At 40.7% G+C, this 25,178-nt stretch overlaps 1 protein-coding gene across 1 annotated transcript in view; it reads right to left on the reverse strand.

Moving 5' to 3' along the window:
- The window catches only part of COG5 (component of oligomeric golgi complex 5), a 291,974-nt gene that overhangs the window by 84,635 nt on the left and 182,161 nt on the right, over positions 1 to 25,178 (reverse strand). The window contains exons 9-11 of the mRNA XM_075558542.1: positions 18,426 to 18,538; positions 18,099 to 18,176; positions 2,885 to 2,966 (exon numbers count right to left, since the gene is read on the reverse strand). Coding sequence (XP_075414657.1) covers positions 2,885 to 2,966; positions 18,099 to 18,176; positions 18,426 to 18,538 — 273 coding nt within the window. The remainder of the gene's footprint in view (positions 1 to 2,884; positions 2,967 to 18,098; positions 18,177 to 18,425; positions 18,539 to 25,178) is intronic.

Below are 25,178 nucleotides of genomic sequence, written 5' to 3' on the forward strand. Positions count from 1 at the left end.
TACACTCAGTTATCGAGTTGATTCCAGTTCATAGCAACCCTATAGGACTGGGTAGAACTGACCCATTAGGTTTACAAAGGCTAACTTTCTATGGGAGTGGAGAGCTTTACTTTTCCCACAGAGTGGCTGGTGGGTTCCAACTGCTGATCTTATGGACAGCAGCGCAATGCGTAGCCCAGGATGCCATCAGAGTTCTTCACGTACTGAAGAGTCTCTGCAGTTTAATATATTTTATTTAGTTATTTAAATAATTTTAGAAGCATTAACCAAATCCTTCCATTGCTTTACACTCTATCACAGGAAACATTCAGACAGAATTATTCCATGTTTGAATTGTGTAGGATTAGTTTCTTATTCTGGGGGCTTTTATTATAAATATTAATCACAAAAAGTTATTAAAAATTGGTCTCTTCCAAAGCACTGGGGGAGTGCAGTGGAACAGCAAGGGAATGGAGTGGCAAGGTCCCCAGGGAGTGCTGAAAGTGGACTTTGGGGCCAGGGCGTGGTGCCCCAACAGACTGGACTGGAAAACGCTCCTAAGGGCCAGCAAACGATCCTTGAACGAACTACAAACCTTTCTTTTGTGAAGTGATTTGTTTTGTACTTTGTCAGTGGTTTGTTTTTGTTGTTTTATTGTCTGGTTGTATACTGTTGCTTTGTTTTCCTCTGTCTTGTTTTCGTGCATGTTAGTGTCTCGACAGGTCTGTCTATTCATAGGACAGGCTGGATGAACTATCTGGAGGAAAAACAATAGGACAGACAGTTCCGGGGGACAGACAGATCTGGGTGGGGGAGGGGGAGGAGGGTAAGGAAGTGGTGTTAATAAACACAGGGAGAAGGGAACAACATGGGACCCAAAATGGTAGTGAGGGGGGAGTGACAGGCCTGATGGGGAACGATCAAGGGTAAGGTTGCGTAGAGAAGAGGTATAGCTGTAGCCCAGGTGGGGACGGAGCATGGTGATGGGGCAGGAGGAAAGTCAAGGGAGAGGGAGGAAGGAGCTGGGAGCCAAGGGGCATTTATGGAGGTCTAGACAAAGACATGTACATGCAAACATATATATGAGGATGGGGAAATAGATCTAATTGTCTACATTTATAGGTTTAACATTAAGGTGGCGGAAGGACCTTGGGCCTCTACTCAAGCACTCCCTCAATGCATGAATACTTTCGTTTATTAAATTGGAACTCTATGATGCTTACTCTCTCGACACAATGGCTGGAGCCAAAGCGGGTGAACAAGTAAATGTGGTAAAGAAAGCTGATGGTGCCCGGCTATCAAAAGAGATAGTGACTGGGGTCTTAAAGGCTTGAAGATAAACAAGCGGCCATCTAGCTCAGAAGCAACAAAGCCCACATGGAAGAACACACCAGCCTGAGTGAGCGAGTGATCCCAAAGGGATCAGTTATCAGGCATCAAAGAACAAAAAATCATCATATCATTGGCTGCACACCTCCATGATAGGATCGCTGAAGACAAATGGGTGCATAAGCAAATGTGGCGAAGAAAGCGGATGGTGCCCGGCTATCAAAAGAGATAGTGTCTGGGGTCTTAAAGGCTTGAAGGTGAACAAGCGGCCATCTAGGTCAGAAGCAAAAAAGCCCACATGGAAGAAGCACACCAGCCAGTGAGATCACGAGGTGCCAAAGGGACCAGGTATAAAGGCATCATGCAAAAAAAAAAAAAAAAGAATATGTATGTGTGTGTGTGTGTGTGTGTGTATACACCACATTGAATGAAGGGCGGAGTGCAGAGTGGAGACCCAAGGCCCAAGTGTCGGCCACTGGAGATCCCCTCATAGAGGGGTTTAGGAGAGGAGATGGGTCAGTCAGGGTGCAAGGTAGTACAGACGAAGAGCACAGCTTTCCCCCAGATCCTGGATGCTTCCTCCCGCCAACTACCATGATCCGAATTCTACCTTGCAGGGCTGGATAGGGCAGATGTTGTACACTGGTACATATGAGGGCTGGAGGCACAGGGAATCCAGGGTGGATGATACCTTCAGGACCAAGGGTGTGAGGGGCGATGCTGGGAGAGTGTAGGGTGAGTGGGTTGGAAAGGGGGAATTGATTACAGGAAGGGAGACTCCGGATAGAGCAAGATATGACAAAATAACGATGTATAAATTACAAAGGGCACATGAGGGAGAGGGGAGAGGGGAGGGAGGGGAAATAAAAAGAGGACCTGATGCAAAGGGCTTAAGTGGAGAGCAAATGCTTTGAGAATGATTGGGGCAGGGAATGTATGGATGTGCTTTATACAATTGATGTATGTATATGTATGGATTGTGATAAGAGTTGTATGAGTCCCTAATAAAATGTAAAAAAAGAAAAGGGGAAAAAAAAGAAAGAAAGAAAAGAAAATGATTAGGGCAAAGAATGTACAGATGTGCTTTATACAATTGATGTATGTATATGTATGGACTGTGATAAGAGTTGTATGAGCCCCTAATAAAACGTTTAAAACAAAACAAAAAAAATTGGTCTCTTCGAACCAAACCAAACCTACTATTGTCGAGCCAATTCCAATTTTGAGCAAGTCTATAAGGCACAGTAGGCCTACCCCACAGGATTGGTAAGGCAGAAATCTTACAATCACAGGCTCCCACATCTTCCTACCATGGAGCGCTGAGTGGGTTTGAGCAGCAGATCTTTGGTTAGCAGCCAAGCATTTTAATTACTCCACCACCAGAGCTCCAAAATTGATTTATTGCTTATAACATCATTATATAGCTAAGAAATTCTAGATTAAACATCTAGAAGAACCGACAGCCACCCTGGAGTTCTAAAATTAACATTTCTTGTAAATCAAAAAAGCAAAACTTCTTGATATCAAATATAAAAGCTTACTTAAAATTATTTTGTAAAATAAATAATATACTTACAATTTGTTGCCATATGAAATTGAGAAGAAAGTGCTCGGGTAACTGAATCCCAAAATGTATATAAAATTTCGGGTTGCCCATCCTATGACCAATGGCAAAAAATGTATTCACTTATTGTAAAGAAAGTATAATGGATAAATAACATTGTAAGTTTATTTTACGACATCCACCTCTCAAACTCTGGGCTGATTAACCAGCCAGCACTGTTTTGTTCTGACTTTGGCACCGAAAGCTCCCCCTGAGAGTTGGAACTGACTGGATGGAACTACACCAATAGCAAAATGGAAACATGCAAATGACTCAAGTAACTTCTGGAACTCAAGTCATCAGTCATCATGCTGACTTGCTGCTTAGTAGCTGGGGGATCCTGAGTGGTTGCTTAACTATTCTGTGCCCCAGTTCCTAGCCTCTAGAAGAAGGATAATAAAGTCTATATGGCAGGATTAGTGGAAGGATTGAATAAGTTAACAAAAGCAAACTTCTGGACCAGTTGACTAACATAATAAGCTCTGATTGAATGTTAACGATATTCCAATTATTACTATTATCATCATTCCTTGAGCTATAGAAGGCAATCTGTGAAAACACAAAGCAGGTTTGGACCAAAAATGACTATAGCGAATAAGAGAATGATCGAGGCCTCGGCAGTTTTAACCCAAACAGAAGGAACTACTCTTCAGGTTAGCACAGTACTCAAATTTAAATATGTATATTTGAAAAATAATCACTAAAAAGAAAACTTGAAAGTACTAGTTCAAATATCATTTGCTAAAAAGAGACAACATTGTCAAAAAGATTTTTATGTCGTGGAGAATATATCCAGCAAAACAAGCACCAATTCAACAGTTTTCTACATCTGTAATTTCATGATATTAATTATATTCTTTGAATTATGAAAGCCTTCTCACCTTTCTTTGCATTCTCCCATTAATATAAACTCATTGTCCACTACCTAATAGCTGTTCTTTCTATTTGCTGTTGTCAATTTGTCCCCCATACAGTTCTTAAAAGAGCATTATGACCAAGGCAGTCATTTTTCACTTGTTTAACTATTGTTTAATTTTATAGGAGCTCTGGTGGTGTACTGATAAGTATTAGGCTGCCAACCACAATGTCAGCAGTTCAAAACTACAAGCTCCTCCATAAGAGAAGACGGAGGCTACCCACTCCTGCAACGACTTCGTCTTAGAAACCCAAAAGGAACTGTTTAGTACCCCCTGTCCTATAGGGTACTAAAAGTCAAACCTACTTAATGGCAGTTTCAGGACGGCTTCAGGGAATATTCTTAGTTTAAGGTTCAAAGAGTACATACAGTAGTTTCAAGAGTTCATCTACTAACCTTCGCTCAGGAAAGGCTAAAGTCCAGGACATTCTGAAATTCTGTTCTACAATCACTCCCTTTTGATCAGGATTCATCAAGGAATCTTTGCTCAAATGTTCAGTAATGGTAGCTGGGTATCAACCAGTTCTTCTGGTCTCGTGGCAAAGGAGGCCATCGTTCATGGCAATTAGCCACACATTTCCCTTCCTCCTCCGATTCCTAACTCTTTCTTCCTCTGCTATTCCAGGGGAACAGAAACAACTGCTGTGCCTTGGACACCTGCTTGCATGCTTACTTTTAACACCTCCACCACTATGTAACACACTAGGAGGTCGATCAGAATCACGGCACACTTTATTAGGTCTAAGAGCTGAGATGTCCCACCAAACCCTAAAACCATGGTCCCAAACTGCCAAATCAGGAAACCAAATCCTATGAGGTGTTTGGTTATACATAACCACCCTCCCAACAGCTTTTTTTTTTTTGAGGGGGGGTGACTGCTGTAAAATTCAGCTTTTTCCAGGTATACAACTTATCGACAGTACTTGAATAGTCGTGTGCACAACCCTACCCCTAATCAATGTAATTTCTCCATCCTCATAAACAAAAACGCCACTCAATAAGCAATGTCACCTTTCTCCCACTCCCTCCCAGGCCTGATATCCACGACTAAACCTTGGTCTTTATATATTTGCCTTTTCTTGCATTTTTTATTGAAGGGACTTCAAAAAGTTCATGGAAAAATTCTATTATTTTTTTCCATTCCATTTTTCCATAACCTTGTCAAAGCCCCTTTGTATAAGGAGCTCTAATGGTGCTGTCAGGTAAGCATTGGGCAACTAATTGCAAGGTTGATGGTTCAAATCCACCAGGGAAAGAATGAGGCTATCTTTTCCTGTAAAGTTTTACAGTCTCAAAAACCCTGTACAAGATTACTGTGAGTCAGAATAAACAGTGTGTTTATCTGGCTTTACGTAAGTGTGGTCATATATTTGTCTTAAAAAAAATCATTTTACTGGGGGCTCTTACAGCTCTTAAAACAATCCATACATCCATCCACTGGGTGACCAAGCACATTTGTACTATGTTGCCATCAACCTTTTCTTTTTTTGGTCAAGCACATTTGTACATTTATTGCTCTCATCATACTCAAAATATTTGCTTTCTACTTGAGCCCTTGGTATCGGCTCTTCATTTTTCCCCTTCCCCCCATGAACCCTTGATAATTTATAAATTATTATTATCTTGTCATGTCTTACACTGTCTGATGTCTCCCTTCACCCTCTTTTCTGTTGTCTGCCCCCAGGGAAGGGGTTATATGTAGACCCTTGTAATAGGTTCCCCCTTTCTATCCCACTTTCGCTCCACCCTCCTGGTATTGCCATTCTCACCACTGGTCCTGAAGGGTTCATCTGTCCTGGGATCCCTGGGTTTCCAGTTCCTATCTGTACCAGTGAACATCCTCGGATTTGTAAGGCAGAATTGGGATCATGAAAGTTGGGCGGAGGGCAGGGGAGGCATTTAAGAGCTAGAGGAAAGTTGCAATGTTTCATCCTTACTACACTGCACCCTGACTGGCTCCTCTTCTCCCTGCGACTCTTCTGAAAGGGGATGTCCAGTTGCCTACAGATGAGCGTTGGGTCCCCACTCCCCCTCATTCACAATGATCTGATTTTTTTGTTCTTTGATGCCTGATACCTAATCCCTTCAGCATCTCGTGATCACACAGGCTGGTGTGCTTCTTCCATGTGGGCTTTGTTGCTCCTGAGCTAGATGGCCACATGTTTACCTTCAAGTCTTTAAGACCCCAGACCCTATATATTTTGATAGCCGGGCACCATCAGCTTTATTCACATTTGCTTGTGCACCCATTTGTCTTTAGGGATCGTGTTGGGAAGGTGAGCATCATAGAATGCCAGTTTAATAGAACAAAGTGTTCTTACATTGAGGGAGTTTTGGAGTGGAGGCCCAATGTCCATCTGCTCCCTTAATAAATATATGCACATAGATCTATTTCCCCATCATCATATATAAATATATGTACATATGTATATGCCTGTATTTAGACTTCTATACGTGTCCTTTGCCTCCCAGTTCTTTCCTCTATTTCCTTTTGTCCCAATATCATGCTCAGCCTTCATTTGGGTTTCAGTAATTCCTCTTGGTTACATTGCCCTTGATCACGCCCTACCAGTCCTCTTACACCATCCTTGCCACTGATTTTGGATCACTCACTGTTCCCTTATCCCTGGGTTTGTTAACACCACTTCCTTTCCCCCACCTCCTCCTCTACCATGTCCCCCAGCCGGTTGTTTTCTCCTCCATATTGACTGACTTGTTCTACTTCCATTTCCATTATTATTTGTCTCTTCGTTCAATAAGCCTTTACTCAAGTGGGTAGTGAGTATTTTGTGTCTTAAAGCATGTTTTCCACCATTTTAAAAAAATAGCATTTTGTGCCTACTTTTCAATGAATTTTTTAAAAGTTGAGTATTGGGTATTGTGATGTTTAGATTTTATTCAACTTGAGGTACTGGTGTGAAGGTCAGGGTCTATCTAACCTCTCAATCAGGACAAAGCCTAATGACGTCCCCTTGGGAGTGTGGCCTTCTTTTGGTAAGAGACACACTGAGGAGAACTGCTTCTTCTCTTCCCCTTCTTCAGTTTCCTGCTGACCCTGGGCGCTGTGGCACCCGGTCATGTAACTGAGGACCTGGGAACGCTCAGCTTCTTGCTTTGCTTTCCTGTTTCATCCACCGGCAGCTGTGCCAGCCTGAAGGGCTCCAGCCAGCATCTGACCCATGGACTTAAGTTGGACTGGGCTGGGCTGCCTTCTTGATATAAAAGTCCTTCTTGACAAAAAGTTCTAATATATATATAAGTGTCCTGGTTTTGTTTCTCTAGGAAAGTCAGCCTAATACAGTTATAAAATTTATTATCTGTTGTACATTCAGCTATATAATCATACAGATTTACTTGCTGGAAACAATGGACTATTATATTAATAGCCAATCCTTGCCACTGAGTCAATTTAGACCTCTTATGCCCACATTTAGGGTTTCCAACTCAATACATCTTTATAGGAGCAGATAGCCTCATCTTTCTCCCACAAGCTCTTAGTGAGTTTGAACCACCACCACTGTGCTTAGCAATATAATGCTTACTCAGCAGTTCTACCAGAGCTCCTTATTATATTAACAGAGTTCACAGTATCTTTACATTGTTGTTATGAATCCTACTTGTTGATGTTGGTATTGCAGATAATTATTTTAATATATTGATTATATTAATGCTATTAAAATGTACACTAAAGAAGAACTTTTTTTTTAGAAGGACTATTTATAAGTCCTCCTTTTTTCCCTTTCTTTTTTCAGATAAACAATCCTGAGAAGAAAACAAGAAGGCTAGTAGTTCTGGGGAGGACATGACAGAGAGAGAGAAAGAGAGAGAGGGAGGGAAGGAGGGAGATGGGGGTGAGGAGGGGGAAATCAACAAACCCAGGGGCAAAGGAAGAAAAAGAGATCTAAAATCGATGACAAGGATGGGGTAGAATGCCTGGTGGGGTTTGATCAAGTGCAATGTAGCTGAGAAGAATTACTGCAAGTCAAATGAAGGTTGAACATGACAGTGAGACAGGAGGGGGAAAAAAGGAAATAGAGGAAAAAACTAGGAGGTAAAAGACATTTATAAAGGTATAAATATAGGCATGTATATATGTAAATATATTGATTGGGATATAGGTCTATGCACATATATTTCTGTGTGAAGTGTCAAGGTAGCAGATGGATGCTGGGCCTTTACTCAAGCCCTCCTTCAATGCAAGAATACCTTATTCTAACAACCTGGCATTCTGTGATGCTCATCATCCTGACAAGATCACTGAAGTAAAAATGGGTACATAAGCAAAGGTGGTGAAAAAAGCTGATGGGGCCTGGTTGTTAAAAGATATAGAGGCTGGAGTCTTAAAGGCTTGAAGTTAAACAAGCAGCCATCTAACAAGGAAGCAGCGAAGCTCACATGGATGAAGCCCACCAGCTTGTGTGATTACAAGGTGTCGGTGGGTTCTGGTATCAGGCATCAGGGCCCCAAACAAGCAATCATTATCGATGCAAACGAGGGGAGTTGGAATGGAAACCCAAAGCCCATCTGCAGACAATTGGACCTCCCCCACAGAAGGGCAACAAGGAAGGGAGGAGTCAGCCAGGGTGCAGTATAGCACCAACTAAACACACATTCCTCTAGTTCTATAATGTTTCCTCCCCGCCACTATCCTGACCCCAGTTTTACATTACAACATAACATGTACACACTGGTACAAATAAGAGCTCTCAAAACGGAATGCAGGAAAGATAAATCCCGCAGGAACAATAATGGGACTAGCAATACCGTGAGGGTAGGACGAAAGTGGGAGGACAAGGGGGGAGAAGGGGGAACAGATCGCAATGATCAACATATAACCCTCACCCCCCACCCTCACCACTGTCCGAGGGGGATGAACAACAGACACGTGGATGAAGGGCGACAGTGCATGGGGTAAGATATGAAAATAATTGATAATTTATCAAGGGGTCATGAGGGTGGGAGTATGGGGGAGGGAGGGTAAAAAGAGAAGCTGATAGCAAGGACTCAATAGAAAGAAAATGTTTTGAAAATGATGACGGCAACATATGTACAAATGTGCTTGATACAATTGATGTATGCATTGTTATAAGAGCTGTAAGAGCCCCCAATAAAATGATTTATTTTAAAAAATTGACCCAACGTTTCTTTTTTGAGTCTAAGTACAAGCAGGCATCCAAATAAATAGACTTCAAACTTTGGAAAAGGGGTGGTTATATATGTTTTGTAAGATTCATTAGTTACTTCTTTTATTTAAACATTTTATTTTAATATCTGCTTTATTTTAATATGCACTTTAAGATAATTATTATAGCCTAAGATTTTTTCCTTTAAGAAAATTCTGAAGGAATTTCACCAGTTAAAAACAAAACAAAACATACACTTAAGAGTCTTAACATTCTGGTCACTTAAATATTTTTTTGCAATTATTCTACTTCCTGAGTTAACTGCATATTCTCTGCTCATAATTTATTTCATTTTGGAGAGTACACGTGTGTGATATTCTTTATTCTATGTACCATTTTTATCTTGTCTGAAATTAAAATAGCCACAGCTGCTTTAATTTGAGGAGAATGTTTGTCTAGCCATTTATTACTATTCTCTCTGTGCTGGTTTTTTTAATGTGACTTACAAATAGCATTTATTTTAAAATATAATTTTTGTCTTTTAGTAAAAAATTACAACCCTAATATGTTTAGCTAATAGGCTAGTCTTGCTTTTATCATCTTATTTTATGCTTTCTTTCCTTTGTTTTCTGCTTTTGTTCTATGGATTATTTTTGTTTGCTTTTATCTTCTCTAAGGTTTTTTGCTGTGGTTCCTGATTTTAATTCTATCATAGTTATGTTTATGTATTTTTTCCCAAAAGTTTTGATCTCATATCTCTCAAAATTGAAAATACATCTTCTGAGACTGCCATGAACAAACATTCATTTATAGTTCTAAATTTCAGGAATTTCTAAATAAATGAGTCAAGATACAGTTGCTAAGGCAAATGAATAAAAAGCATGACGGGCCAGGATGGAGGCTGTCTAGCTACAATCACACATCAGAAGGAGCTGGACAGAAAAAGTCTTGGCTTCTGAGCTCTGTAGAAAGTCCACGTACAGATGACCTCAGCAGTTGGATAAAACTCTCTTGCTTGAGTAAGACCTAGGCTAAAGGAGTCAGTAGAAACTGTTAGCATACGTACGTTTCCCCCATGGACTGCACAAAGGAGATGAAGAAATGAAGGCTGAGGACAGCCAGGGGAACAACATTACTAAAAGGTCAGTGGAAGGAATAATTCAGAATTAATTGAGAAGGGTGGGTGGAGATAGTTAATAAAAAATAAAACTTAGCCCTAAACTAGTAACTGATGAAGTTGGATGATGGGTGCATAGGGATTCACTGTCCTGTACTGTCACATGTTTGAAATGTTATAGATAAAGGGCCTTAAAATGAGGGATGGGTAGAGGCAAAGGAGTCTAGGAATGATTCTGGAGAGCAGTAGCATCCTGGAGGAGGAGAACATTAAGACTGAAGAAGCAGCTAATTAGCTCAGGGGGGCATGTGTGTGCGTGTTGAGTAAAATAGGCCACAAGAGTGGCCTGAGGATTTGGCAGTTGGGTCTCTGAAGTACCCTTTGCAAGAATTGTTTCAGTGGAAGAGAAGCTAGATTTCAGTGGTTTGGGGCAAAAGAGAGAGAAGTGGAAATAGATGGGGGCTTCCTGTGAAGTACTTACAAGCAGATAGAGGACAAAGGGTTTTATTTTGGTTTTAGATGGCAATACCTTGAATGGAAGGAACTGCAAAAGAGGTTGATGTATTCGAGAAAGCAGAGAACACCTTACAAAATGGGAAGGTGTGGAGTCAAAAACGGTCTGGGGGGCAGAGCAGTCGTAGCCAAGCAACCCAGCTCTGAGAGCTGGCATCATGCAGCTGCCAGCAGGCCTGGGGCAAGTAACCTCCTCACAGCCAAGAAGGGCGGAAGGAATGACAGCTCTGCCGAAGGGGCAGTGAAGGAAGAGCCCAAGAGATCAGGGACTGTCAGTGAAACCTCCACCTGCAAAAATGGAGACAATGCCAAAAAGAGCAACAAGAAAGGATAAATCTTCAAGCAAAAAAGTGAAAGCCAAAGAGAAACAGGGAGCCAAGGGAAAGTAGGCTGAAGTGGCTCACCAGGAAACTAAAGAAGGTTCACCTGCCAAAAACAGAAATGGAAACCAAGGAGAGTCTGACCATGGGTGAAACAGAAAAGAGAAGTCAAGTTTGATTAATGTTACTCTACTAGTCTGATCAGTGTGCCCTATTGTCCCTCTTCTTGCACAACCAGAGGACTTCTGCTCTTTCAGATTAGGATGCGATGAGCCTGCTCTTCCCTCTCGCTCTCTAATCTAGGTCTTTGTACCTTGCAGCACACTACTTTACTCAGAGTTGCTCTTTGAAGTTTTCTGTTTAGGTCTTTGACCTAATCATTCCTTCCATTTGCCTTAGCTACTCTGATTCAAGGACAAGTTTGAGAGTCTCTTCTGACACGAACTTTGATGTTTTCTTTCTTTCCTGTCTATTGGATGACTTTTTGTTTCTTCATGAATGTTCTCGATGTCCTACCACCATCATCAGGTCTCTGTCACTGGTGTTTAATGCAGCAAATTTACTCACGAGATTGTCTCGGAATTCAGGTGAGATAGACGTAAGGTCATATTTTGGCTCTTATGGACTTGTTTTAATTTTCTTCAGTTTCCACCTGAACTTACACATGAGCAATTGAAGGCCTGTTCCACAGTCAGTCCCCAGCCTGGTTTGAACTGCTGATACTGAGATTCTCCATCATCACTTCCACAGATGGAGTGATTGATTTCTGTGTAGTCCTCCTGGAGAAGTCTACATAGATAGTCATCACTTGTGTTGTTGAAAACCATTTGCTATGAGCAAGCTGTTAATCTTGCAAAATTCTACCATGCAATCTCCAGCTTCACTTCTTCACCAAGACCATATTTTCCAACTATTGTTCCTGTGTTTCCAAATTTTGCATTTCAACCACCAAGAACGATCAAGGCAGCTTGATTGCATGTTTGATCGATTCTGACTGAAGACATGGATAGAACTTTTCCGTTTCTTCATCACTAGCTTTAGTGGTTAGTGCATACATTTGAATAACAGTTGTACTGACTGTATTTCCTTGAAGATGGGTAGATATAACCCTATCTCAGACGGCATTGTACTTCAAGACAGGCTCTGAAGTGGCCTTTTTGGCAATGAATGCAAGCCATGCCTCTTGGTTGTGTCTTTCCTGGCATAGTTAACCATATGATTTTCTAATTCACAATGGCCAATACCAGTCCATTTCAGCTCATTAAATGCCTAGGATAAGGACCCTTATGCATTCCATTTCATTCTTGATCACTTCCAATTTTCCTAGATTCATACTTCATACATTCCAAGGTCCATTTATTAGATTTTTGCAGCTGTTTCTTCTTTTGATTTGTGCCCCATCAGCAAATGAAGATCCCAAAGGCTTCACTCTCACAGGCTTGACTCCATTCATGTCACCACGGTCAACTCTACTTTTATAAAGTATACTTTGAGTGCCTTCTGAGCTCAGGGGCCCACCCTGGGACACAGCTCTGACAATGCTCTATTTCCATGCACTAGGCCTTCAGTATCTGACAAGGCTTCGATTAACACAAAAGGTTTTCCTGGGCTCCTTCCTCTGAAGTGGACAGTTGAATCTTTCCTCACAGTCAGTTCTTTGTCTGGTGGCTCCACAGAACCCTTAGGGTTCTGTTCCCTTAGAGTGACCCCTATTGGCATTTGAAATACCAGTGACATAGCTTCCAGCATCACAGCAACATACTAGCCATCGCAAACTGACAGATAAGTGGTGGAATTTCTCTGTTCTCATCTTCAAAGCAGTCAATAAATATCAGTTACAAAACAAATAAGCAAATAAATAAATATAGGGATAAGTCTAAGAAATGAAAAGATAAAACTTATCCTACCTTAGATCTGAATTGGCATGAAGGTGAGTTTGTTTGAGCGAGAAAGGGAGGTGGGGGTACTGACAAGTCCTTCAAGTAAGGGCAACTGCCAAAGAGTTTATAAGCCAGAGTATTTAGTGTGAGGAGGTCAGAAGGGAACTAAGTTAAGATTTTTTTTTTAAAGAGAGAGAAGACTGTGTGTTACATAAAAGATTTAGCAAAAAACCTATGCCAGAGAAATCCATGGAGAGAACATATTGTGAATAAAGACGCCTGCAGAACTTGATCAAAGAAACCAGATATACATGAATTTGAAATTAGCTCTTAATCACATTCTGTATTTAAAGCAGAGGGGCCTTGGCAAAGCAAATACAACAGTAAAAGAATCCTCTCTACTGGAAAATAACCTTCAGGGGAAAACTTTACTGTCTGATGACAAAAACCAGAAAAAGAACTTCTGTAGGGGCTTCATGCCAAGCCCCACGGAGCACAGTGAGTGTCGTAGATGGAGCCGTGGGCAGCCCATGCTCCTCCACGAGATGCAACTGCCCTCAACCGTGTGATCTGAGGCCCCTTTGCTCCACACTGGAGCGCCTAGCCCTCGGATGCTAACCAGATAGGGTTAGAGGCATGATACAGTCCACAAGATGAGGCTGGATCTTTATTATCACCTCTTTTGAGATACAAAAGAGATTAAGCAAACTAGCAGGCTACCACTAAGAAAGAAGAGCTGGGAGCAGAATACATCCTTTGGAGTCCCTGAATAGAAAACCTGGAGCTGAGTAAAGATTGATGCCAAGACACGTGGAAATTCCTACATGAAGCTCTCCAACATCACAAATGTTTGGAATATAAGGCCTTCTCTCAGAGTTGACAGACAGATGACAATCCCTTAGAGCTGGTGCTCTAAATTAGGATGTTTTAGCCCTAAACTTTGAGAAAATTAATTTGTTAAAGCCATCACTTGTGGTAATTCTGTTATAGCAAAATGAAAGCAAAAATGGCCCCCCCACCCCCCAATTTTCTGTTGAAAAGCTGCTGAAAGTAAATAGAACCATACTTGTGTTAAAACATGGGGACTTGGGAGGCCTATGTCCTTTAGTTCCGGGCCCAACTCCTGGATGGTGTGAGGCTGATGGGGCTGCAGTACACTGGGCCAGGCCTTCTTCAAGTGGTTCTTCCTTGGGAATGCAGCCTAAAGCATGTAGTAAACCCCATCTAAAGCTAAATACCAGCATCATCAGACAACAAGTCAGCAAGTCCCTTAAGGAAAAGTAGAAAGGAACTTTGAAGAGAAAGTTCAAGAGGGTGAGAAATGGGTTGTTAAGAGGTAAATGAGTAGGGTCCAAGCAGTCTGCCCAGAGTATTCAACCCCCAAATAATAATAATCATAATCATATAAAAAAACATTGGAACTTATAAAGTGGAATTAGTAGTAGAGAATGAAAAGTAGATTTGAGAGTTTTTAAAGGTAGAAACATAAATTTTAGAGATATGCTTACTTGATATTTATCTATAGAGTAGCTGTTCAATATTTTTGTCCTGTTTTTAATTTGGTCTTTCGTTTTCCTAGTTTGTTCGGGAAGTTTTTCCACAGGAATGAAAAAAGTACTGCTACTAAGGTTCTAGCACATTCCTGGAAGGGTGTATTCCAAACAAAACATGTGCTTAAACGTGTCTCTGTGATCAGCTGATGACGCAAAACAAGTTCTCTCACAGTACGTTTGCCTTAGTCTCCCGAGGATGACGTCCATAGAAATGTCCAATGAAAACAGTGGCTTCCATGGACATCTGGTGAGCTAGTTCAATTCAAAGCAGCAAAGTCAACCAGAAGAATATGGCCACTATTTGGAGGGACTTCAAAGGGATAAAAAGCTTCATGGATTTTCTGGAAGAATACAGGATGATCACGGGGTAGTGGTGGTGTTATTATGAAGTTTGTCAAAAAATGAAATCTTCACTAGTGGAAAAGTTTTCCCCATCATGACAATGCACCAAATCTTTATTCAAAGGTAACAAGGGCTGTCCTATAAAAATTCTGTACCATTATATTTTACTTACCCTCATAAATTCTACATAGAAGTCTTTTATGAAGTATGTGATTTGCAAATATTCTCTCACAGTCTACATTTCACCTCTGCATTTTGTTAATGGAGCATTCACAAAGCAGGAATTAGGAATGTTGAGAAAATTAAGATCTCCAATTTTTCCTTTAGTGGGTCAAACTTTTGGTGCTCTATGAGCTATTTGTCTAACACAAGATCACAACGATGTTTCTCCTGTGTTTTTTTTCTGGAAGTTTCACAGTTTTCGGTTTTACATTTAGATCTATTACCCATTTTGAGTCATTTTTTAAAATATAGTACAAGATATAGATTATAGTTGTTGGTTTTTTCATGTTTGGCCATCTAATTGTTCTAACACCACGTGTGGAAAATAACTATCATGGATAATACGGACTGCCTTTGCAACCTTCTCTGAAAACCATGCCTGTCCAAGAGGCAACTTCAAAAAGCTTGTGGTGGAATGGGATTCAAAGATAATGGAATTTTCCCATAAACTTTTGGAAGACCTTCCAAAATGTGGCTACATTTCTGGAATTTACATTTTACTCCATTAATCTATGTATCTATCTTTATACCAATTTCGTAGTCTGGAATATAGAACTTTTGTAATATATCTTGAATTTGTATAATGTTAGCCTTTTGATTTTGTTTTATTTCACAGGAAATGAATGTTGGAGCCTGGAAATTCTTTTCCATAATCTGTTGAGATGATGATTATATGGTTTTTCTTTTCTAGTAGCTTTTCTTTTCCAATTAGCCCTATGTTAAAGCCTCATTACAGACTCATAAGTTTAAATTTCTCTTTCATATTCCCCATGCCCTTGTCTTTATACTACACTCTGAATAATTTCATCAACTCTAGTCGTTTTAAAATAGTCACTTGTTTCTCATTTCTTTTTATTCTACTGTTTCTTTTAAAAATATTTTTTACAAAAGTATTTTAGTCTACATCAAATAATTCTAATATTTGCAGCCAATAGAGTTCTTGAGAAATTTTTTTTGAGAAATTCTTTATGTCTTAAATCTGTTCTGCTTTGCTTTACTGTTTTTCTACTGGTTCTTACTCATAGCTTCTAGTTTACTTATAAAATCATTTTGCTTTGCTTTGTTACTTTGAGCACATATTTGTTTGACCTTAAAATAGGGAGAAATCTAATGGCTAAAACTAGAAATGCTTTCTTCTGGAGAAATCTGCACCTACCTCTCATGGGAGTGAAATATTGTCAGCAACCCAAAACTATGTTCACTGCCTTCACAGATATCAACTGTGATGCAAGGCTCTGAGTTCATGCTGCCATCTTATTTCAGTGCACCTCTAGAGAGCTGGTCCCATCACCGATATGGGCAACTCTGAGTCCGGGGCAACTTCACTTATTACATTCACTTGTAGCTCACAGATCTTCACTCTAGTTTCAACAATCTTATCTGGGTGAATGCTCCTCAGAAATTGTCTTGCTTTTTGTAGATCTGACAGTACAAGAATGAGACTTTTAAAATGATCTAGAATCTCTATGTTCTGTAGTTGGAGGTACTATGTATGTATTGTACTAAGTTGAAAGCCTCTAACTTTTATAAAGAAGAATGTTCACTGACATAATTGATTAAATTATAAATATAACTGGTTTTTTACCATTCAGTAATATGCCACACGTAATGAGCTAGGCATTTTCCTCATAATATTAAGAAGGTTAAATTCTTGAGCCTACTGAATTTGTCTATGCAGTTCTCAATGCTATTATCGAATCCTTTGATATGTCTGAAGGGGCAAAAGAAAACACATTCTTTTTCATAGTTAGAATTCTCATTAGTACTATAGCTGCTCAAAATGCTGAACACATTCCAAATTTAGCTGAATGCATCCTACACACGATTATAAGATTCTGTTCGATGATAAAAGCTGCTGGCTTAGAAAATTAAAGTACCATATCTCAACTCCCACATCAGCTAAGCTGGCTGAATTCCACAGATGAGAACCTACAACCTGTTTCCACTGTATGGATCCTGAACAGTCAATAATTTGCTACACTCACTTTGAAGCAAAGTGTTATATATAGCACTGATCATTATACAGTAATACTAGAACTCTTGCTTGTTTTTAAAAGATACTAAAGTTGAACTTTTATGGTCTAATAATCATTCTAAAGTGCTTTTTAAAAATGAGATGAATTATTTATTATTTGGAAAATACAATATAGAAGACAAAAGAATATTCAACATTGAAGTACTACACATATTTATTATATAATGATAGGCATGAAGGTATCTTTTCAAATTATAGCTTGAACTGAAAATTACTGGCTAATTTTACAAGTTAACCTGGGTACTTATTAATCAGAAGCAGAATTAGTTCTTTCAATTCAGTAATAACAAACATAAAAATCTGAATACACAAATACATTCAAAAGACTCTATACTTAAATGAAAATATTCCCGATATGTTACCTTTGACAAGACTGCTGGTCCAGTTTTATTTTATAGTCAAACCACTTATGTCCTTTTTTGTACTTGTTATATTCTTTGTAACATGATGAATATCAACTACAAAGGCCTTCTGAACTAATAATGCATTAAGAAAACTATTATCATGGTGAATTTTTTCTTCTCTTGAAGGTTCCTGAAATAAGGCTCTGTATAGTAATATGAATAAGTCTATCAACTAGAATCTACTACCTTTGCAAACACGGAGACAGAATTACAAATGTTGACTTTAACACAAATTATTTAAAGTCAACCTGAATATTTAATTTTTGACCAATGAAAGTACATAAATTATTTTAAAATTTTACTATACCTCACAGAACTAATTAAACTTACTTTCACTATGTGTTTAACCGCAAAACTGCCACAGGTTAGACTAAAGTCAAGACTCGATTTAACAATCGTGACATACTTAGAGTAGATCAATGGTATATGTGTTTTTATACAATGTGCTGTCCCAATGCATAGCCATTCTGCCAGTTTCAGAGTAGAATGGTGCTCCCTGGGTTGTCTACTCGCTGTAACCTTTCAGAAATAGACCACTAAGCCTTGTTTTCTACTTCACTTCTGGGTGGATGTAAACCAGCAACCTTTGAGTAAGCAGCTGAGCACTGAACCATTTGAACCACACAGTGACTCCCACATATATAACTTGTGGTTGTGGAGAAATACATTTCCAATTGTTATTTGGCAGATAACAACTCTGTAGGACAGGCTACAGAGGATAGCTCAATGAAATAGAACAAAGTACTGCCATTGAGAACATACCTTAACTACTTCTTCAATGAAACAAATATGAGAAACAGGGTCTCTCTTCTTTGCTAAGACTTTTTGTAGATGTTGTACCTAAAAAATAAAAAAAGAAGAGAGGGGGTTAATATATAAAATGGGGCAATTCCCATAGAACCAAATGAAAATCTCTGGTACTAGTAAAATAAGGAGAAGGAAATGATATTTTGTTCCAGTCTTAATGTGCATTACAAGAAGCTTTAACGAATCTCTTCTAAAAGGCTCTAAATAATTCTACAATCAGACAGTTGGAATGATCAAGATTAAAATCACAGTGTAAATCGAGTGACTCCCTTGGCGCATTACCTGTGTACAGACAGCATAGATATGATCCACAAGCTTCTCCATGTTGGTCCAGAGGGACGCACGCAAAGCTGCAGTGTTTCCTGGGGTCGGCATGGTAGACCGCCCAGGACCCCCTATTGATAAATGACAAAAACAAAAATAAATATGACAAATATATGTATTACTAAAAGTACAGAAAGGCTTTAAAGAATTCATGGGGGGGGGGGAATCCCATTATCTTGTAATCCCATTTTTCCAAGAACTTTTTGAAGTCACCTTGTATACATATGCTAAAATAGAACAGAATTTCTTCCAATAAATAATTTAATATCTAAAAAAGAAACTCAACCTTTTGTTTAAGCATAAAAGGACCATAATAGCACACACTTACACACAAATCTAGGAATGATAGGTGAAAATGAATGAAAATGACTTCTTTAAAAGGTGAACAGTATAAAGTAAAAGAAGATTAGAAAACAGGAGACTTTGTATGCTTCACTATATACTGTTTCAGATAGCTTTGGTTCTTGGTCCACATATATATTTTAGTTAATCCAAATGAGTATTAAATTTAAAAAGAATTGTAAAAACAAACCCTAAAACTGAATGCAAAGATAAAAACTAATCAATCCGGCTGAATATCAAATTGAAAAGACAACCACACAAGGAAAAAAAAACAATTCAAGTAAATAATATACCACAGAACCATGAGTAATGCACCTAATGCACCTTTAAGAAAACCAGGCTCTCTGGCACTGAGTGAAGGACAAATCATACCCTAGAGGCAAACGAGAGCGAGCCAGCATGAGGGTTTCCAAGAGCGTAACTCTCTATCAGAGCACACAGTTTCATGTGTCCCATGGAGTGGCTGGTGGATTTGAACCACTAACTTTGTAGTTAGCAGTCCAACATTCAACCTTTCAAGGCTTCTTCAATACATATTTAGTGAGATTTTTTTATGGGCAAAAAGAATCACAAAGAAATACTTAATAGGCCTGGCCCACCAGGCCTTGAGGACGATGACCTCAATTAGAGCAGCCAGTCCGCAGAGAGGACCAGATGGCCAGCCCCGCTATGAGACATGACGCCCCTCACAAACCCATATCCCTACAGGGACAACATCGGAGACACAGTGTGGGAATGGAGCCCTTTAAAATTAATTTCTTAAATTATGTGTATTGTTCCTTTCATAAAGGGCAGACCGCAGCAATATGCAATTCATTCCAGAAAGAACAAACTCTCAACAAGGACAGAAGGAGTAGTGTCTTTGTAAACCAGAAAACATTACATCCATAGAATATATAAAGAATGGTTTCCTTACAAAGGATTATGGAAGTTAGAAGTTCATTATTTTAAAATCAATACAAGCAAAAAACGAGTGCCCTAATTCGTTATCATAAACCATCCTTTCCCCACTGTTATTGTTAGGCACCACTGAGTCGTTTCTGACCCTTTACCACAGAACCAAACATTCCCTAGTCGTGACCCATTCTGAGAATTGTTGTCTTTGAACCCAGATCAATCCAGCTTGTTGAGGATTTCCTCTTTGACAATGACCCTTCTACTTTATCAAATTCTATGCCCTTCTCTAGGAACCCTACAATTAAAAAAAAAAAAAAAGCAAAATCACTGCCATCAAGTCAATTCCAACTCACAGCAACCTTAGAGTGTCTGCAGGAACGAACCATTCCTAATATGCCCAGAGCACATGAGATGAGCCTCATCCGCCTTGCTTATAGAAGGATTCTGGCTTCATTTCTCCCAGTTCATTCTTCTATCAATCCATGTGTGAGGGAGTCAGAACAGAGGCTAAGGGGAGTTGGCTCCCCAGTGCCTGCATAGGGCCACAACAAAGAGGTGGGAAAGAAATCAGGCACGTTAATTAGACACCTATGGAAAGATCCAAACTGAGCATGCTCCAACACAAGGCCCCTAGGCCCAGGTGGGAGGTCCACCTGGGTGCACAGACTAGGCCCAGTCACATGACATTCACCCAAGTACACTTAAACTCAGCCAACAAAGGCAACCTTTAAGGATGCCTCATGAAATACCACTTTAATAGAACAAAGTATTCTTGCATTGCAGGAGTACTTGAGTGAAGGCCCAATGTCCATCTGCTACCTTAATACTAAAACTATACATATATGCACATAAATCTATTTCCACATCCTCATATTTAAATATATTTGCATATGCACATGCCTTTAAGGCTTGAAGATAAACAAATGGCCAGCTAGCTCAGAAGCAACAAAGCCCACACGGAAGAAACACAGGAACCTGTGGGATCACGAGGTGTCAAAGGGATCAGGTATCAAGTGTCATCAGAACAAAAAACCATATCATTGTGAATAAGTGGGAGTGCAGAGTGGAGACCCAAAGCCCATCTCCTTACGGAAGGGTTGTGGAGAGGAGATGAGCCAGTCAGGGTGCAGCGTAGGAACGATGAAACATACAATTTTCCTCTACTTCCTAAATGCTTCCTTCCCCCCCCCCCCACTATCATGATCCCAATTCTACCTCACAAATCTGGCTAGACCAGAGGATGTACATGGGCACAGATAGGAACTGGAACCACAGGGAATCCAGGGCAGATGATTCCTCCAGGACCATTGGTGAGAGTGGTGATACTGGGAGGGTGGGGTGGAAAGGGGGAACCAATTACAAGGATCTACATATAACCTCCTCCCTGGGGGACGGACAACAGAAAAGTAGGTGAAGGGAGACGTCGTACAGTATACGATATGACAAAACAATAACTTATAAATTATCAAGGGTTCATGACAGAGGGGTGAGTGGGGAGGGAGGGGGAAAAATGAGGAGCTGATGTTAGGGGCTTGGGTGGAGAGCAAATGTTTTGAGAATGATGAGGGCAATGAATGTACAAATATGCTTGACACAATTGATGTATGTATGGATTGTGATAAAAGTTGTATGAGTCCCTAATAATATGATTTAAAATTTTTTTTTAAAAAGGATACCTCCCCAGCCTGAGGAGATAAGCACTTGCCAGAGGAAGGCAGGGCCTCTTTAACTCCTCTCGGGCTAGGTGTGCTCTTGCAGGTGGGACAGTGGGGCACACACATGCCGCCCAGACCCTCGGGCCTGAGCTCCCTCTCAGGCCTCTCTCTAAGGGTGCACTTTTAGAATTTCTTACTCTCAGACCCTGGGCTTTCCTGTAAATACACGAAACTTCCCTTTTCCTCATAAAAGTCAGTTGGATTACAAAAGTGTTTCTGTTGCGTGAATTCTTTCAGCATTGTGAAGCAAGAACTGAGGTATAAACCACACGCACACTTACTAAGTTGGTGCGCTATAACAGAACCATGAGTTGTTGGCTTTAAGAAAGAAAGATATGTTCTCGCAGTTCCAGAAGACTACAGGTCTGAATTAGGACCCTGGCTCGAGGGGCAGGCTTTCGCTCCCCATCACTCTGGGGGAAGTCCTTGCCTCTTCAGCTGATTTCTCCCTTCCTTGGAGAGCTCTATAAGGCAAGTGTGTCTCCTCAGCTCGCCTAGCATCACTTCCTAGTTTCATTTCTTTTACACACTCTCTCTACCAACCCTGCTTCAGTAACACAATAAAGACGATCAATAGCATGATAAAGGCAACTCATTCTCAAATGAGATGATAAGCACATCACAGGCTAAGAATTTACAGCACACATTTTGGGGTCTACCATCCAATCTACAGTATTCCACCTTCTCTCGCACCTCCCACTCACGCCCCTGCCATCTGCAAAACACACCCACCTCCAACATCAGCCCAAATGTTTAAATCAATTAAAAGTCCAAAGTCTCATCTTCTGAACCTATAAATATAGGTTAGACTTCAGGTATGTTACATTTTGGAGAAAAATTTTTCTTCATCTGTGAACCTCTGAAATTTAGACTACAAGCTATCTGTTTTGAAATTACAAAAGTAGAACTCCTACAAGGCAGACACGTCCATTATGAATGGGAGAAATTAAAGGGAGAGAATGTATAATAGGTACCAAAGCTGTCCCCTCAAAACAAACTGCCATTGCATCAATTCTGACCGCTGTGACCCTGTGGACAGAGTAGACTGATCCTGTGGGCTTCTGAGGCGGTAAATCTTTACAGGAGCCCAGAGGCTCATCTTTCTCCCATGGAGTGGCTGGTGGGTTCAAATTGGTGATCTATAAGTGAATATTACTGTAAGGTTTCTCGATCGGGCAATATCTCGCTTATTGGCTTCACATGAGAAAGAATTCACGTGGAAGCCCATTTTATAATCCAAGTGAGTTTTTATGAAGGATGGGAGAGGTTTCAGGTTTTCCAGTCTCAAAAAGGGTACATGCTATTTGAGGGAACATGCCAAGCCACGCAGAAGCCACGCTGGGGTTCACAACTGGACACGAGCAACCTCATGGAACGGTGCACCCACACGTGTGGAACTGTGTGTATGTGTGTGGGGGGGGGGGTGCCCCAGAAAGCACAGGGCACAAGAGAGAGAAAGAGGCTGTGGCCCAGAGTAGGCCCGGGCAGAGAACCAAGTCCTCACCCTCTGACCTGCCACTGACCAGCCTAAAAAGAGACTGGCCTTCTCACAGTCAGGATATTTCAGACCTCTGGCTGGGGAGGCATGGTGGAAGGTATTGGTTGACACCTTTGGCTGTGTTAAGCCCACCTTGGTGATGTCATAAGCCTGGGCCTAGTCTGGATCACCCAGGTGTACTTCCCACCTGGCTGGGGGTTAAATTTGAGCATGCTCAGTTAGGGTCGCCTGATTTCCTTCCAACCGCCTCGACGGAGGCCTGAGCAGGCATGGGAGGTGAGTTAGTTTATTGTGCCAACCTGGCCGATAAACACATGTGGGATTAATTGAAGGGCGGAGGGATAAATGGCTCAGTGAGCCTTGCCTTTCTAGTTCTCGGGTCTCTTGCTTTGTAATGGTCGCACCAGGGTGCAGCTGCCTTAGTCATTCCCTACTTCAGCTTGCAAAGATGACTTCCTGCAAGATGTCCCCAAGGAGAAGCCACATGGACCTACACCAATGCAGCCCTGGGTGCTGCAACAGCCACGTGGAGACCCCTGTCAGTGCTGAGATGCTTATACATTCACTGACTTGACTTTCCTCCTGTGGTCGGCTTCATTGCATCTGCTTTGTGAGATGGAGGACTTTGTGGATTGGTGTTGGACATATGGGTTAATGTTGGACTTGTGGGCTTGGGCAGCACTGGGTTGGGATGTTTTCTTGATGCTCACTTTACCTTTATATAAAACTCTCTTACACATGAATTGCTGTGGATTTGTTTCTCTAAAGTAGCAGATTAGCACAGGAGGTACAACCTCTGTCCCTACACTAGCTACCTCATCCTACTATGCTACCAGGGCTTCTATCAAGTCCAATACCCAGCAGAACAATTTGTATTAGCTCTCAAACTTTGAAAATAATCCTATTTTCTCTTCCCCAAGGTTAATGGGCCTGCTTTCTAGACCAGCGGTTCTCAATCTGGGTCACGACTCCTTTGGGGGGTCGAACAACCCTTTCACAGGGAACACCTAATTCAAACAGTAGCAAAATGACAGTTATGAAGTAACAACGAAAATAATTTTATGGTTGGGGGGGTCACCACAACATGAGGAAGTATAGTCAAGGGACATGCCATTAGGTAGGTTGAGAATCACTGCTTGAGACTCTAGTTATTAGTCACAATCTACAGGATTGTGGGTGAAGGCCCACTGGCCCTGGACGTCACCTCTGCTTTCCAGGCCCAATGGCAATGGCAACTCTACTCGCTCAGATCTAGGTGGTCCTATTTTCCTATACCATCTGAATGACAACCCTCTGGCCAAATAGGTACCATTCTTCTACATCTCGAACATAGCAGTCATATTGCCTCCAGCTTTTGGCAAGCAGAGGTTTCTTAGAGTAAAAGATGGTTAAGAGTTCATCTCAAATACTTTGAATGTCATCAGGAGACACCAGTTCTTCGAAAAGGACATTATGATTAGTAAAAGAGAGGGTCAGAGTCAGTAAATGAGGAAGACCTGAAACAAAACATACCAACATAGTGGCTGCGACAGTAGGCAGCCCAAAATAACAACTGTAAAGATGCCTCAGGGGAGCTGATGCCAGGGGCTTGGGTAGAGAGTGGATGTTTTGAGAATGATGAGGGCAATGAATGTACAAATGTGTTTGACACAACTGATGTATGTATGGATTATGTAAGAGTTGTATGAGCTGCTAATAAAACTATTAAAAAAAATGCCTCAGGATCAGTGGTGCTTCCTTCTGCTGTCTATAGGTCATCGTGAGTGCGTGCTCACTCGCGGCATCTAACAACAACAACAACAACAACAACAAAGTTCTGTTTTCATTGTGCACAGTTCATTTAAGGCAGTGGTTCTCAACCTTCCTAATTCCGTGACCCATTAATACAGTTCCTCATGTTGCGGTGACCCCCCCCCAACCATAAAATTATTTTTGTTGCTACTTCACAACTGTCATTTTGCTACTGTTTTTTAAAATTTTGTTTATTTTTGCTACTATTATGAACCAGGTGACCCCTGTGAAAAGGTCATTCGACCCCCAAAGGAGTTGTGACCCACTGGTTGAAAGCTGCTGATTTAAACTTTTGTGTCAACTCGTCTGTGCCAAGATTCTCAGTGATTTCACAAATAAGATGTAGTAATCCTTATGACAAGCTCTAACATAATGTAATCACCTCCACACGGAGATCTCCTATAAACCCAAAGCAACTGAAAACTTACTTCTAAAATAAGTGGATCTTGTGGAAAAGCTTGTTCGATT

The sequence above is a fragment of the Tenrec ecaudatus genome, chromosome 9 (assembly GCF_050624435.1).
Source record: "Tenrec ecaudatus isolate mTenEca1 chromosome 9, mTenEca1.hap1, whole genome shotgun sequence".
NCBI lineage: Eukaryota > Metazoa > Chordata > Mammalia > Afrosoricida > Tenrecidae > Tenrec > Tenrec ecaudatus.